The following is a 14,417-nucleotide window of genomic DNA, read 5'->3' as shown; positions in this document are numbered from 1 at the left end:
GTTTTCAGTCTTAATCTAACATGCAGTTATAAAATGACAAGGTGGTTTGTGCAACCTGGGATTTATTTAGGAACTCACTGAACATAACAGTCAAATCAGGTAAGACTGAACCTCCACCACTCATGAAATAACACATCATAGTTGATCCCGGTATCCGCCAGGAGAATTTGCAGCAAGTGTCTTTATTTAAAGAACTCCACAAATTGGAACTCCCATCTAGGATCTGTGGGCCGGAAAAAGCATTTAGCCTTGAAGTACTTTACTCTGGTAATCCTCAAATAACGAATATTACAGTGTGGGGAGAAAATGTGTCTCGCAGATGTAAAAATATTAAGGATAGAAAAATGTAACTGAATGTTTATTACCAGAGCATTATTTACAATCTAAACTGCAAAGACAACATGCCAGTCAAACAATTGTATCAACTGAGAACAATAAACATGTAGAGAGGTGATGTCATGGACTATCCAGACACATACAAGAGTGGTAATCCTTCCAATTCCAGTTGTCTAGAGGATGCGATTTCAAAATAAGACATTGATACATTTAAATTCTGTTCATCCCACCAATAACCAAACTTTTAAAAATTAATTTCCTATTTGTCATCCGGTCAACATTAAGGTTTCTAGCAATAAGTATGATGGCAAGGCATTTGAAAAGAAATTCAGGAGTAGTTCTAGGTAGTCCTTACTTTCATTTTTGTAATGTGCTACAGTGTCAATGACCACAAAAGCTTGAATTGCAATAGTTGTATGTAATGAGTCAGATATTATGCCTTTGAGAAGAGTTCTCACCTTTGTCACAATAGAATAAAACAATATAAAAACAATTAGATATTATTGAAAGTTCCACCACTAGCCAATTTTAAAATGTTTGCTTTCTCCTTACAGTTTTCCTGACCAAGTTGGAACCTAAAAGCACTAACACAGTTACTAAACATGCTTTCTTATAAAAGGTACAGAAATAATAATAGAGTCAGTTTCAAGAAGGCAAGTCATCCTTCAATAGTCCAGTGGTCAAAGTTCAATGAAGTCCAAAAAGATGTAGGATGTGGTCAGTGCCAAACACCTCTTCTAGTAGAACCGGTGTATAAACTGTTGACAGAGAGGAATAGCCCGGGCTAGATCAGCTCTATAGTAGAGACGCAAAGCCATTATCTGTGGAGTCCTGCTGGTCAGACTTGCGGGAGCTTTTGCTGGGGTTGGGCGTGGTTGAATACTTGGGTGGGTATCGGATAAAGAGACGGTCCTCCTCCTTCTTGATCCAACGTAGAAGCTTGGTTATTGCGTTAATGGCACGGGCCTTAGTCACCAACGGGCTGAAGCAAGTGTACAACTCAAATTTACTTGTGACCTACAGAGAAATGGACAGAGCATGCAATTAGTTGACTTAGCAGGTCCATTTCAACTATTATTAATTGTCTATTCATTTAGGTATGGACTGTATACTGCAATTCAGCTCTTAGTTACCAATGTTCTACATCATGACAATAAACTAAACCTTAAATATATACGTTTCAAATTCCTTGAAATTACTGTTGTGTTCCATTGAGCCGAAAGGTATGCAACATGAACGCTAGCAACAATCCATCATAGCTCAAATACTGCAATGTAAACTCTGGAACAGAATGCAAGTTTGTGAGACCCTAGCCTCCAGACTAAAACAAGCTTCAGTCAATAGACCTGCCCATAGTAACACTACGTGTATATTCCCTGTGGGCGTGACATACCCAGGCCAGCAGGGTTTCCCTCTCTGCCACGTGGTAGATGAGCTTGAGGGGCCGGGAGGAGCTGTGGATGCGACTGTGCATGTAACGGTACAGGTCCAGCAGCTGCATCCTCTCCTCCTCCGTGCTGTAGGGAGCCTCCATCTCTGGGCTGAAATCAACAGCACATCAAACGTCTTAAACAAGGACAGGGCAAGACCTTAGACATTATGCAGTGTAAATGTCGGCCAATTGTATACATCAGAAAGAAATTGCCATAGAACAGTGTGTTTGGAAAAATAAAACATGTTTGCTTCTCCCACTTTGATCATGCTGCTCTAACGTCAGACTAGCCTTTCAATAACTCAGTTTGCAAGACACAGCATTGCATGGTGAGTATTTATTTTCCCTGTTTTATTAGATTTTGGAAGTTGGTTCTCACTGGTACAGCTGGTCTAATAAGAAACCCAAAGATGGCAATCAAGATAATTAAGAAATAATTGAAGTCATGCTTCGCTTACAGTGAGAGTGATACAATCTTATCAGTATCATCATGGATATCATGCACTTTCAATGCAGACGATTCTGTAATGTTAATATGGCCATCATAAGCAATAGGCCTACTGGAGGCTGCATGTGATCCGACCTGCTGAGGCACATATTTTGATGTACTACACACCACAGGAGGTTGGTGGCATCTTAATTGGGGAGGACGGGCTCCTGGTAATGGCTGGAGTGTAATCAGTGGAATGGCATCAAATACCTAGAACATGGTTTCCATGGGTTTGATGCCATTATATTCGCTTTGTTCCAGCCATTATTATGAGCCCTCCTCCCTTCAGCAGCCTTCAGTGCTTCACATTTTTTATTTAATTTAACCTTTATTTAACTAGGCAATAAGAACAAATTCTTATTTTCAATGACGGCCTAGGAACAGTGGGTTAACTGCCTGTTCAGGGGCAGAACGACAGATTTATACATTGTCAGCTCGGGGATTCGAACTTGCAACCTTTCGGTTACAAGTCCAACGCTCTAACCACTAGTCTACCCTGCCGCCCCACATCTCCCCTTTGACATTACTTTTTGAGTAATTATGTTTGTAGGCTAATCTTTCTGCGCATTAACACAGAAATGCAGAACCACTATTTAGTTAAAACATGCAAGAAAGTAGTAAAATGACAAAGACATGAATAATTCATAATCATTCACTGGGTGAAGGTTATACAGGCACAATCAAAACATACCACCTACCTGGTGAACTGGGTGAGCTGCTTGTGGTTGTCTGGGACATCAAAGGGCTTGTACATGAAGTGCCTGAGGTCTGAGACACCCACCTGGCTCACGCTGTAGGAGTGGGCATTGGCAATGAGCCTCAGAGAGCTCTGAGCCAGCATGGCCAACTCTATCCTCCTCTTACACTCTGCCACCGCATAAAAAGCCTCCTTATCCGTGGAGAGCAGCAGCAGACACACAGTGCATTTTGGGGGGTCCAGGTAGGAGATGTAGGCATAGAAGTAACAGTCAGGGTTAAAGAGAGGCAGGCAGATGGGAGTCCAGATCTCTCCAGCCTGGAAGGCAGAGGAGGCCCCAATGAGGTTGAGCAGCAGGTGGACATCAGCAGGCTCCAGCCTGGTGTCCTCAATCACCGTCTTCTCCTGGACAATGGTGAGCAGCTGGTTCTTGGCAATGAGGATGGAGAAGACCAGGTTTGGGGTGATGGCCTTCTGTAGGATCTGGCTGAGGGAGTCCCTAAGAGAGGAAGTCAGGGGCAAGCAGTGCACCGCTGCCAGCAGGAAGCTGGGGTCTGAGTCCACCAGGTTGAGGAGGCCATCCAGGATCTTCTCGGAGCCGGCCAGTAGTCGCCGCAGGTCATAGTTCTTCTTGTGTTCGAAGATGCGTGTGATGCTGGCCTGGGTGAGCATGCTGATGATCTGGTAGTAGACGTACAGCAGCTCAGCACGCAGCTGCTGCTCTGACTGACGGCTGCTTGACACAGACACCAGCACCAGAGGACCCTTCTGCATGAACACCACCGTGTGCCCGTCTGAGGGAAGAGTAGAGGTAGAGACACAGGGAAACATCATGATGTAAAGCTGTACAGAAGGAGCCAAGTATGATACAAAAACACCTATAGTAACTTATTGTCATAGTCAAGAATGTAAGGAAATTCTAGAAATGCTCACCTGAGTAGACAGAGCGGATCATGTTGTCACTACTCTGGACAAAGGACACCAGTGCCATCATGACTCCCATGGTGGACGACAGTGCCTCTTCACTGCCGTAGCGGGAGTAGATTGGTTTCCCTGCCTCACTCAGGACAAACACATGCTTCCTGTGCTGCCTCCAGCTCTCAGCCATCACGTCTTCATCACGGTAGGATGGGGGGGCCTCTGGGGCGCCAGTCTCTGAAAGTGTAGAGGACATCCCCTTCACTCCCATATCTTGTTCCTCCAGTTTACCTCTGGCCAACATAGTGACCACAAACTCCCCTGAGTCGTCCTGCACATTCTCAGCTGAAGATGAAGCCTCTTCTGGCACAGTCTCTGGTTGACCACCTGAACTGTTATGATATTCTGTCTTATTGCACTCATCAGTCTCTTCATCTTTTACCTGGTAAGGAGCCGGTTCTAGTTCCTTGTCAGGGACCGGTTCTAGTTCCTGGACAGTGGCCGGTTCTAGTTCCTGGACAGGGGCTGGTTCTAGTTCCTGATCAGGGTCTGGTTCTAGTTCCTGATCAGGGGCCAGTTCTAGTTCCTGGGTCCCCTCCTCACCCATAGTATCTGATGGAGGTGGATTCTTAGGCTCCTCTAAAGTCACATTGGTGCCGTCGTCTCCTCCCACTGGCCCAGCAGGCTCAGGAACTGTGTGATTTTCAGAGGGCAGAGCAGGAGTGAGATCAGCAGAACCTGAAAATCACACAAATGAACTCAGTAAAATAATTACAAACACTGCTGATCCCCCTACTTACTGAGTGGAGGCATGTCAAAATCAGCTGGATGTCATTAAAGATTAGCTAACTTTCATTATAGATTAGATATCACATGCTATTAGAAAGGCATTTCATTACCAGTTGACAGTGTGCAGTCAGAGGATGGATTCTCACTCTTTATCTCCTCCATCTCTCCCTTTTCTTGATTGTCATCTCTCTCCATGTTGACATCACAAACACTGTAAATCACAGAAAAGGAAGCATTCATTGGCATACTAGTCATTCATTTGATATTCAGTTAACAGTAACAGACATACTACAACAGCACACCACTAGCATTCGAGCTACCCCATTTGCGCACCCCATTTGCCCTCAGAACAGCCTAAATTAGTCAGGGCATGGACTCTACAAGGTGTCAAAAGCGTTCCACAGGGATGCTGGCACATGTTGACTCCAATGCTTCCCACAGTGGTGTCAATTGGCTGGATGTCCTTCAGGTGGTGGACCATTCTTGATACACACAGGAAACTGTTGTGTGAAAAACCCAGCAGCGTTGCAGTTCTTGACACACTAAAACAGTGCGCCTGGCACCTACTAACATACCTGGTTCAAATGCACTTAAATATTTTGTCTTGCCAATTCATCCTCTGAATGGCACATATACACAATCCATGTCTCAAGCCTTAACCTGTCTCCTTCCCTTCATGTACGCTGATGGAAGTGCATTGACACAGCATTGGTCAGTCTATGTCATGGTAAGTGCAGGTGTTCCTAATTTGTTGTACACGCAGTGTGTGTTTAGTTTTGGTAACAAACACTCACTGACTAGCATCTTGATCAGATTAAAGCCCCTGCAGTAGGAACATATTTAAGTAACGTTAGCCGTTTGTTACTGGCAACATTAGCTTTTTTTTTACTAGGCTTTGAACTTCAACTTAATTTAACTAGCTAAATTAATTTCCTAAAACAGATGAAGCCAATATGCATCGCTATACAGACCAGAAAACATCACAGTTAACATTAGCTCTAAATTAAAATGCCTTTATCTTGCTAACTGGATTAATACGATTAGCAGGCAAAACAATTTTGGGCTAATGAGTTAACGTTACCTATCTAGCTATCTAACTAAAACTAAATTAAGTACCTAACTAGCTAGATTATTTAGATGTTATTGCAGGCTAAAGCTACCCTCACTACGTAACATCCAGCTAAATACATTCCAATACTGTACTTCCCAACCCTCCAGTTTGCCGAACACAATAAAGCAGCCAGCTAGTTAACTATAGTAGCTTTAGCAAATACCTAACGTTATCAATGTAGCTACAATACTAACACAACTTGAAATAATGTAACAAACACATTTTACGTTTGGCTATTCCGTTGTTAAATCATCGGGGGAAAGGTATAACTAACTGGTAAACAAGTTGTTTTTCCACTCACAACAGCACATCCATAATCCCAATGGTGACGGGATTCATTGTCCAATGGTAATTTAGATGGAGCAAGTAATAAACCAATGAGGGGAGAAACTCCCTCTCCCACAGACAGGATACGTTCCAGTGCGCTTTTTCGTTTTGTTTGTTGTTTGTTTACGATTCGTGCTGGTTTGCCGTCAATGCGCAGCCATGTACAGACACGATTCCCTAAATCTAGACCAAAAAATATACTTTCAGATTTGACACAGAGGATTCTATTCTCCCCCAAAAGGTAGCTAACTGTACCAAGAGCTAGCTATATTAGATACTGGTTATCTCATTATAATAGTACGGTTATTTGAATTGAAAAGTGTTTCGTGACATAACAGTAAAGAAAATATTATTACATCTGTGACTGAACGTTTCCTCCTCAATCTGTTTGACGAATGGGGTGATTTGAAACAGTCAGCGCATCACCCGTTGGCTAGCTGTTACGCGTTTAGCCCCTGTTCATATAGCTAGCTATATTAAACCTCAGTGGTTTAGACAGTTACTCGGCCTTGGTCATATTAACTAACGTTAGCTAGCTGGTTTAGATAAAATATGTTTTTTGACAAAGCATACATTTTGGGTGTTGTTTTATAAAATGGAAGAGCCCTGGGATTTCGAGTTTTTATCACGGATTGTGGACGGGTTTGTTTCGTTTCTTTCCGAATTTGTTGACGACTGGCTGGCTAATGATATGAGAGTGTCAATATTCAAGATATTGTTTAGTTGGCTCGTTGTCAGTCTCATTGCCATCCATTTCGCTTGGAAATTTTACGGAAACACTGTGAACGATATGTATTACCGACAAGGTAAGTGCTAAACTAGATATTTATTCATATTCGAATATTTGCCACCATCATCACGTTTAGTTCTATAACGTTAGTTAGCTATGTCTGAAAGGCATGCTGCCATGAAGTGCTAGCTAGCTAACTTGTATTGCTTTCTAACGTTTAGGTACTGGTGGAAAGAATGGAGGCACACCTGACACTGCACCTCACAGGAGCGGATGGTAGGTGTCCAAGCATCCATGTCTCCCTCCAGGTACCCCCAAATACTGACTGTTATTCTCCCCAGTCACTATACAGTCTCGTTTATAGGTGTGAACCTTTCCTTGTCTCATATCAGTGAATGGTTGTGATAATGTTTTCTATCTGTCAGGGAGAGTGCGGCAGGAGACAACCTCAAGACACATCGTGAGTGACAGACAGGACATAAGTTGGACTACATACCATTTGCTCTCTGTCTTATCAGACAGGGTTGCTGAGTAGACACAGACTTGCTAATGTTGTGCCTTTTCAAATGGACTGGAGTTCATTGATGAGGTGGGCCTGTGGACACTTCCTTTGAGCTGAAGAAGTTTCTCCTTGTTGGTTGTCATGACGATATAACGATATAAACACCATGTAATATGCTAAGATATTCTCTCATATGCCATATCTTTTTTAATCTCATATCTTTTTAAATTTAACTCCTCTGGCTCATGTACAATTGTACTTCCTTTTATTGGTGAGACATTCAAATATCCATCTGGCTACATATCCACTGATTGATATAGATTTACATGAAATGTTACTCTAATCTAGACAGAATCTGGAGAGACTCAACAACTGTATGCTGTGAGAGTTGTGGGTTGGTGTGACTGCAGTTTTGTTCATAACATATTGTATGAGTAAGGAGCTGTTCAGAGAGATGGTTTCTGTTGTTATTTTTGCTGGAGCAAGACTACATAGTAATCCATGAAGATTGCGCTGGAGCAAGGCTACTGTGGAGAGAGTGGTCAGAGATAGAGGTCTTACATCTAACAGCAGCTTTCCTCAAATTCATATTTCTTATTCTTGACAGCCTGATCCCTCAATGACTGTCTTTTGATTGTTATGAAAATATAAAACAGTGAAGACTGGGGTGGGTTCAGTTTGATTGAACATTTGCTACATTGTTTATCTGTTTGTACTAAATGACACGTTTCCCCAAAACGTTATTGAACAGATGCGGTAGGTTTGCTCTGTTTTGTGGGTCTGACAGGTTGATGCTTGAAGAAGGTGAGTGACGTATTTAAAGGTAACAGCCTTCCACAACCCAACCCCTCCCTGTTTTTAACTGGCCATTTAGAACAGCACCGTTTCCATTTGAATGTTGGAGTATGCTTTTTTTGTACTGAACGCAGCCCTGTCTTCTGATTGCTGTGAAAATATTCAACAGTGAAGGCCAATAATGCTTTTTATTGTCTCAGGTACAGGTTGGTGCCTGTAGCAGTCCAATGGAGTAGGCACATTGATTGTACACTTTATGTTATGGTCTTGTGCAGTTGATTGGTACAAATAATTTTGTTTCAAATTCTAATTTCCTAATGTTATTTTTTTTCATTGTCTAAAACGATGTCTAGCACACAACTTAGTCCAGCAGATAGGTGACATAAAATGGAAGAATTATGATAGAAGTATCAAACTTGGTACACTAATACTAGATACTTTAAGGAACATTTTAATGTTTTTTGCAGCCCGGGGAGCTTGTCAGTCAACCATGGTGGCTATTTTTAATAAAATGGCTACCTGTTAGAAGAAAATAGAGTAAAATCATTCCAAACAATATCAAAAACTAATTTATCTACCCACTATATTACCCCAGATATAGACAAATCTGATCATAAAGTACTCTTAAGACCTTAATAAGGGGCATATTGAGGTCACTTTGACCATAGTCCAGCAGCTATGTGAAAAAATGATAGAGCCACCAAATTTCACACATTGCTACGGCATGTCTAAATAACTATTTTTGTAGTGCCATCGCAGATTTTGTCAATTACACCACCCTGGCGGCATTTCCAATATGGCCACTGAAAAATAGGCTAAGAAATCCAAGATAGGGAATTAGTTGGATAGATGTCACCAGGGGTATAATTCAATTCATTTAGACAAGAAGTTTCTGATTTTTGCAATGTTACGAAGATGAAAAAAGGCTGTTCTTGAAATATTTTTGACACGTTCATCGAAGGCGATATCAGGGTCCAGAGTAACGCCAAGGTCCTTCAGTTTTATTTGAGATGACTGTACAACCATCTAGATTTACTCTGCTCCGGTCAGAGAGCAAGGAGACAGAGCCAAAGTTCACATATTTATTATGGACTTGTGGTTGGACATGGTAAAGTTGGATTTGTGTGTGGTTCTGAAACAAAGGAGAGACATAAGCAAGTTGCATAATGTAAAAAGGTAAAGGTGAGAAGGATGATTATATTAAACAAGGAAAAGTATTATGTAACTAAAATATACAAGGAAATGTACTTTTAACACAACTGGAAAGAAACTTGAGTAACGGCTTGACAGGCTCATTCACACCTTCAGTTTGTATTTAAATCCTATCAGGGCAGTCCTGATAATTAGTGACAAGTGTGTGGCATTGAGAGAGTCAACAGGTGAAAATCAACTTGGTTGATTAAAGTCATCTCTGTAGTATTAGAGAGGAACGTCCAAAGTGAGAGGGATAACTGGACCCAAAATCTGTCTTCTCCAGCAGGTGTTTTTCATTTTTTCTCTGGCCAAGCAAAGCATTTTTGTATGGAGATCAATGAGTGTCGAATTTGGTGAACAAAATTCACCACTGAGTATAATAGGTAAAATCTGCAATGGCACTATAGCTAGACATCTTTGTTTCGACTTTTACTACGTGTAAATACTGAAAGGTCTCAATGGGTTACCTGTCTCTCTCTGCTGGACATAATGCATTCCTATGTAGTTTTAGCTAAAGTGATGTGTACAGGGCAGGTTTCCTGTCTTTAAAAAAAGATTAATTGACAAAACATATCATTGCAATCAGTAGACTTCAGGGAACACTCAAATTACTTTCTAGAGTGTTTACATGTAAAACAATTGGAACTAGTCATGGAAAAATTCATTTGACATGTTTTCACCAAGTTTAAAGGATAAGTATATATGTCGTTTGTGAGCCATTTTGCGTTTTCCAGACCCTCTCAAACATTTGAAACCATCATTGGGCTGTAAGTACCATTTAATTTTATGGCGACATGTCCAAGTGAATCCTGTCCAATATGGCCCCATGCAGCTGGTTATTGGTCATATGGGAAATGGCAGCCAGGGGGGTATTGGACCAAATCTAATGGCACTATAGCCAAGAATAACGTAGACATGCCCCAGCTGTGAAATTTCTTGGCTCTATCAACAAGTTCAAAATGTTTTCCCATAGTCATTGGACTATGGTCAAAATGACCTCAATATGACCCCCTTGAAGGTCTTAAGAGTATGTTATTGTCTATGTTATTTGTGGGGTTTATTTAGTGGGTAGATAACATTACAAAGTCATTTACATATTATTTGGAATGACTTTACCCTATTTTCATCTAATAGGAAATCAGAATGGCAGCCATTTTATTAGACTGCATCCAATCTTCAAAAATGTTCCTGTAGGTATCTAGTATTAGTGTATGTCTGATACTTGTATCATTAATTGGAACATTCTTGGGTATATTTGGTTAGCCGCCTGACTAACTGCTCTGTACAGAAACAATCTCTTCACAAATAACACAAAAGTACACTATTTACTGTATTTATTCTTATAGACATAACTGACTGCTGCTTTTTAAATTAAACATGGATCTCCAAAAGGGCTTGCTGGAAAGAATATCATGGGCATGATCAGCTTTGAAAAGCTGCTCTCTGAATATACTCAGTCTGCTCTGAATGGATTCATACTGAAATGTGTAATTGACAGCTTTCATGCCCTTGTCTTCATCAACGACCAGACACAACTATGGGGATTGGTGGGATGAGCAGCATGTGCACATCCATCACATTGGTACCTGTTAACCCTGGTAGGAGCAGCCGCTGCCCACCAGACAGGCGTGAAAAGAAGGTGAAGGAATCATTGTTGACGAGGAAGCCATCAGGGTCGAGCCCCTGTGCTCGTGCTTCTTTGCCAAGCCCCGCGTCTGTGACTGCCCCTGCTGCCTCAGTTGGCCCGTCCTGACCATCGGTCCCACCACTCAGGAACAGGGGACCCTTCGGAGGGAGCTCCATGCCTGCCAGCTCAAGCCCTACTCTCAGGGCCAGCTCCTGGTTCCGCCCACCACGCCCCTTGCCTGTCAACTGCACAGTGGGCTCTCCCCCAGCAAGCAGACAGGTGGCTCCCCAGCCCTCCCCACGCCCCTCACCAAGCACCTGCATAGCACGGCACAAGTCCCAGCTTTCCACGCCTGTCTCGGGCCCCAGCTTCAGAATCTCAGCAGGCAACTCAGGAGGAGGCTCGTCACGGGAGCAGGCAAAGCGAGCCAGTAGACCATAAAGGCGAGAGACAGACTGTACGTTCCCGCACACCCCTGGCGACAGCACAACTGGACGGAATCCGAGCTCCCGCGCACGTCTCCCTGCGCATTCCAGAGCAATGCTATTGGAGCCAATCACAGCATTGAGAACATGTGCCGCCCTGTCTGACTGCTCTCCAGACTCCTCCCATCGGGGAGCTGAGCGTCCAAGCACCTCTTTCACCGAGACAGGGAGAGAGGAGGACAGCCCGTAACGTTCAAGGATTGACCAAATCTCCTCAGGCCACACCTCAGTCCACACTGTGGGGCCACTGGCTATCAAGTCCAGGGGATCTCCAATTACGTCAGACAGAACCAGGGCCACCACCTGTTATAAAATGTTAACAGGAACATTTTATTTGGCCAAATACAACCAGAATGTAAAGCTAATGTGCAAGAAGTTCAGGTCTTTGGGTAAGTTCTATAATGAGCTAGTACAGTTGTGCTCTTACCTGAGCAGGGTGAGCGCAGTGTGCAAGTCCTCCTCCTTTCAAAATTGACAGGGCACGGCGTACAGAGTTAAGCTCCTGAATGGTGGCACCAGCACCAGCCAGTCTACGTGTAACATCCTGTTTCTCTTGAAGAGAGATTGGTGGGACTGGTGCAGGCAAGAGTGCAGACCCTCCTCCTACACACACACACACACACACACAAGGTATGTACATATTTATGGACAACCTGTAGCTTCAGTGATTCAAATTGAGTAATGACTAGTTTGTGTGACATAGTTACATGATTTAATAGTTTGGTATCAGTTTACCTGAGATGAGTACAAGCAACATGTCATTCTCTGTTAGTGTGCTGACCAGCTCCTTGATACATTCGGCTGCCCTCTGGGCATCAGCATCTGGCAGGTTGTGTTTAGCTCCCTCCATCACTGTGATGCGACTTCCATCCTTCAACAACATCTGGCTGAGGTGGAAGTAAAACAGATTAAGAATTAATTGACCAACCAAACCCATCCCACCCACAAACAATCTGGTTCTAGTGTGAGTTGCTTACTCTTTCCCATGCTGCCGTATTGTCTCCTGAATGCCGTGTGGCACACTGATCACTCCTCTCACCAAGTGGTCCCCCACTATCCTCTCTGCCTCAGCAGCCATGCCCAGCACAGCTTTGCCAAAGCCTACCAGGTGAAGGTTGTTCTTTAGCGTGAAGCTGCGTCCATTCACTAGGAGGGTGTCTCCTGTACGCTCCAGACCCCGCCGCATCACAATGTCTGGTTGCACAGCTTCGATAGCCGAAGCAAACACCTCCCGTGCTCGCATGTCCAGTGACATTCTGCAAACTATGGCTCGCCTCACCCCCACAGGGGCCAGTAAAGATAAAGGCCGATACAGGGACACAACACAAGCCATCAGTCTGTCCTTGCAGGGAGCACCTAGCGGACAGGAGAGAAAAGGCAAAAACCATGTTTCTCGATCACAGGATGTACTGTAAATTATGACCACCCCCTTTGCTGTTTCTGCTGTTATGATTTTACTGGTCATTTACCAAAAGGAGTACACCCAAGCGAATCCAGATAGGTCAACTTTGTCACTTGCCTTGAGATGCCCACCAAACATGTTGGATAACCCCATAGTCTCTGCATTTAGTTGACAAGTCATTGACTGAATCCTACAGAGGTTGCCTACCTGTACACCGGGTATGGTGAACCTCTGGATTTCCTCTGTGCTCCGTGTGCGAGCTGTGTATTGCAGAGTCGGGATTAGCACTAAGACAGTGTGGCAAAATCTGGACAGAGCTCAACTCAAGTTGAATGTGTACCCTATGTGTAATGATTGACTCAAGCCTGACCATAGGGCAGGAAAAGTGAGCAGTCTGCGTGTTTGTCTTTTTAGATGTACAAATCAGCTACTACCCAGGGTCAAAACACACAGCAGTATTCAATTTGAGCAACTAGGTATTAAAAATATTGACTGGAATGAGGATAGATCCACCTTGTGGCAGGGTGGATGAGTGCTGAATATTCAAACCTCACTCACATACAGCTAACTGCCAAAATAAAGGAAACACCAACATAACATTTCTTAATAGGGTGTTGGGCCACCACAAGCCACCAGAACAGCTTCAATGTGCCTTGGCAGATTCTACAAGTGTCTGGAACTCTATTGGAGGGATGCGGCACCATTCTTCCATAAGAAATTCCATCATTTGGTGTTTTGTTGACGCTGGAAACCGCTGTCTTAGTGCCGCTCCAGAATCTCCCATAATTGGGTTGAGATCTGGTGACTTGACACATACATACATACATACATACATACATACATCCTTTAAACCTGAATTATGTTTATTTTGAGACCACCCTTAAAGTAAATGATGGGAAACTGGACATTTTTTTGTTTGTTATACATTACCCTAAGCATGGGATGTTAATTGCTTAATTAACTAATGGAAACCACACCTGTGTGGAAGCACCTGCTTTCAATATACTTTGTATCCCTCATTAACTCAAGTGTTTCATTTATTTCGGCTATTACTTGTACGTCACTCACGTCAAGATGGGAAGCACAGTACACAATTTGTTTTCCATGTGCTTATCACCTGTCGTTGGCTAGGCTATCACCTGCAAGCTGGTAATGTGATGGTTAAGACATTTCTAGGTAGCCATTTAAACCATGTTCTCGGAGCTACACGTTTTCAGTGTATCTGAAAATGATTGGATAGGTATTATGGGAATACCCCACCCTGCCCTCTGATTGGATATGTGGTTTCTGTTGCAAATCGTTTTGCAATCGGCGTAACGAATACACCCCAGGGCTAGGGTTCGATTTACATAACCCAATGACTTCAAACTCACCTGCATTGCTACTTCGGTTACTCTGTCTTGACAGTCAGAGCACGTATTACTGTATGACTGATAAGTAGTTACAATTATTGTAAATGTGAGAATTTCTCTGCTCCATTTTTGTCTGTATCCAAAAGCGTTATGATTGCGTCTTCCTTGTTTATAGTCTGTGCTCTTATGGTTGTGTGCAAAACATGAACTGACTGTACCGCGATAGTTGT

General features: G+C 43.0%; 3 protein-coding genes across 9 annotated transcripts; 1 reads left to right on the top strand and 2 right to left on the bottom strand.

Moving 5' to 3' along the window:
* Nucleotides 1-339: 339 nt before the first annotated feature.
* On the bottom strand, nucleotides 340-6,260 carry LOC109898509 (vacuolar fusion protein MON1 homolog B). Of its 4 annotated transcripts, XM_031786345.1 has the most exons (7): nucleotides 6,001-6,088; nucleotides 4,773-4,873; nucleotides 4,316-4,611; nucleotides 3,889-4,110; nucleotides 2,957-3,749; nucleotides 1,730-1,877; nucleotides 340-1,353 (listed from the first exon to the last, which is right to left on the bottom strand). In XM_031786345.1, the coding sequence occupies exons 4-7, from the start codon at nucleotides 4,061-4,063 to the stop codon at nucleotides 1,132-1,134; spliced, it is 1,338 nt and encodes a 445-aa protein (XP_031642205.1). In that variant the 5' UTR covers nucleotides 4,064-4,110; nucleotides 4,316-4,611; nucleotides 4,773-4,873; nucleotides 6,001-6,088; the 3' UTR covers nucleotides 340-1,131. The 4 variants fall into 4 exon arrangements, with proteins under 4 accessions (XP_031642205.1, XP_020349087.1, XP_020349093.1 ...); XM_020493498.2 differs by having other exon boundaries at nucleotides 3,889-4,611; nucleotides 6,075-6,260; XM_020493504.2 differs by having other exon boundaries at nucleotides 3,889-4,611; nucleotides 6,001-6,133.
* Nucleotides 6,261-6,336: 76 nt separating this feature from the next.
* tcta (T cell leukemia translocation altered) lies at nucleotides 6,337-8,434 on the top strand. 2 transcript variants are annotated; one of them, XM_020493547.2, is made up of 3 exons: nucleotides 6,337-6,906; nucleotides 7,052-7,138; nucleotides 7,256-8,434. In XM_020493547.2, exons 1-2 carry the CDS (start codon nucleotides 6,696-6,698, stop codon nucleotides 7,108-7,110), a joined length of 270 nt encoding a protein of 89 aa, XP_020349136.1. In that variant the 5' UTR covers nucleotides 6,337-6,695; the 3' UTR covers nucleotides 7,111-7,138; nucleotides 7,256-8,434. The 2 variants fall into 2 exon arrangements, with proteins under 2 accessions (XP_020349136.1, XP_020349126.1); XM_020493537.2 differs by having other exon boundaries at nucleotides 6,340-6,906; nucleotides 7,052-7,106.
* Nucleotides 8,302-14,406, bottom strand: glyctk (glycerate kinase). 3 transcript variants are annotated; one of them, XM_031786518.1, is made up of 6 exons: nucleotides 14,209-14,406; nucleotides 13,043-13,095; nucleotides 12,411-12,789; nucleotides 12,169-12,320; nucleotides 11,861-12,036; nucleotides 8,302-11,736 (listed from the first exon to the last, which is right to left on the bottom strand). In XM_031786518.1, exons 3-6 carry the CDS (start codon nucleotides 12,764-12,766, stop codon nucleotides 10,840-10,842), a joined length of 1,581 nt encoding a protein of 526 aa, XP_031642378.1. In that variant the 5' UTR covers nucleotides 12,767-12,789; nucleotides 13,043-13,095; nucleotides 14,209-14,406; the 3' UTR covers nucleotides 8,302-10,839. The 3 variants fall into 3 exon arrangements, with proteins under 3 accessions (XP_031642378.1, XP_020349113.1, XP_020349104.1); XM_020493524.2 differs by lacking the exon at nucleotides 13,043-13,095 and having other exon boundaries at nucleotides 14,209-14,392; XM_020493515.2 differs by lacking the exon at nucleotides 14,209-14,406 and having other exon boundaries at nucleotides 13,043-13,450.
* Nucleotides 14,407-14,417: the final 11 nt, after the last annotated feature.

This window comes from Oncorhynchus kisutch, linkage group LG1 (genome assembly GCF_002021735.2).
Source record: "Oncorhynchus kisutch isolate 150728-3 linkage group LG1, Okis_V2, whole genome shotgun sequence".
In the NCBI taxonomy this organism is placed as follows: domain Eukaryota; kingdom Metazoa; phylum Chordata; class Actinopteri; order Salmoniformes; family Salmonidae; genus Oncorhynchus; species Oncorhynchus kisutch.
Note: the sequence above shows the minus strand (reverse complement) of the source record. Positions and strands in the feature narration are given on the sequence as shown.

Coding starts and splice junctions, on each gene's coding strand:
- tcta (XM_020493537.2), top strand. CDS start 6,696: ATGGAAGAGCCCTGGGATTTCGAGTTTTTATCACGGATTGTGGACGGG. Junction 6,907..7,051: donor CGATATGTATTACCGACAAG/GTAAGTGCTAAA, acceptor TCTAACGTTTAG/GTACTGGTGGAAAGAATGGA. Junction 7,107..7,255: donor GCACCTCACAGGAGCGGATG/GTAGGTGTCCAA, acceptor TCTATCTGTCAG/GGAGAGTGCGGCAGGAGACA.
- LOC109898509 (XM_020493498.2), bottom strand. CDS start 6,112: ATGAATCCCGTCACCATTGGGATTATGGATGTGCTGTT. Junction 3,750..3,888: donor GATCCGCTCTGTCTACTCAG/GTGAGCATTTCT, acceptor CTCTTCCCTCAG/ACGGGCACACGGTGGTGTTC. Junction 1,878..2,956: donor CAGCTCACCCAGTTCACCAG/GTAGGTGGTATG, acceptor TGTTGATTTCAG/CCCAGAGATGGAGGCTCCCT.
- glyctk (XM_020493515.2), bottom strand. CDS start 13,208: ATGGTCAGGCTTGAGTCAATCATTACACATAGGGTACACATTCAACTT. Junction 12,790..13,042: donor TCACCATACCCGGTGTACAG/GTAGGCAACCTC, acceptor CCTGTCCGCTAG/GTGCTCCCTGCAAGGACAGA. Junction 12,037..12,168: donor GTTGCTTGTACTCATCTCAG/GTAAACTGATAC, acceptor GTGTGTGTGTAG/GAGGAGGGTCTGCACTCTTG.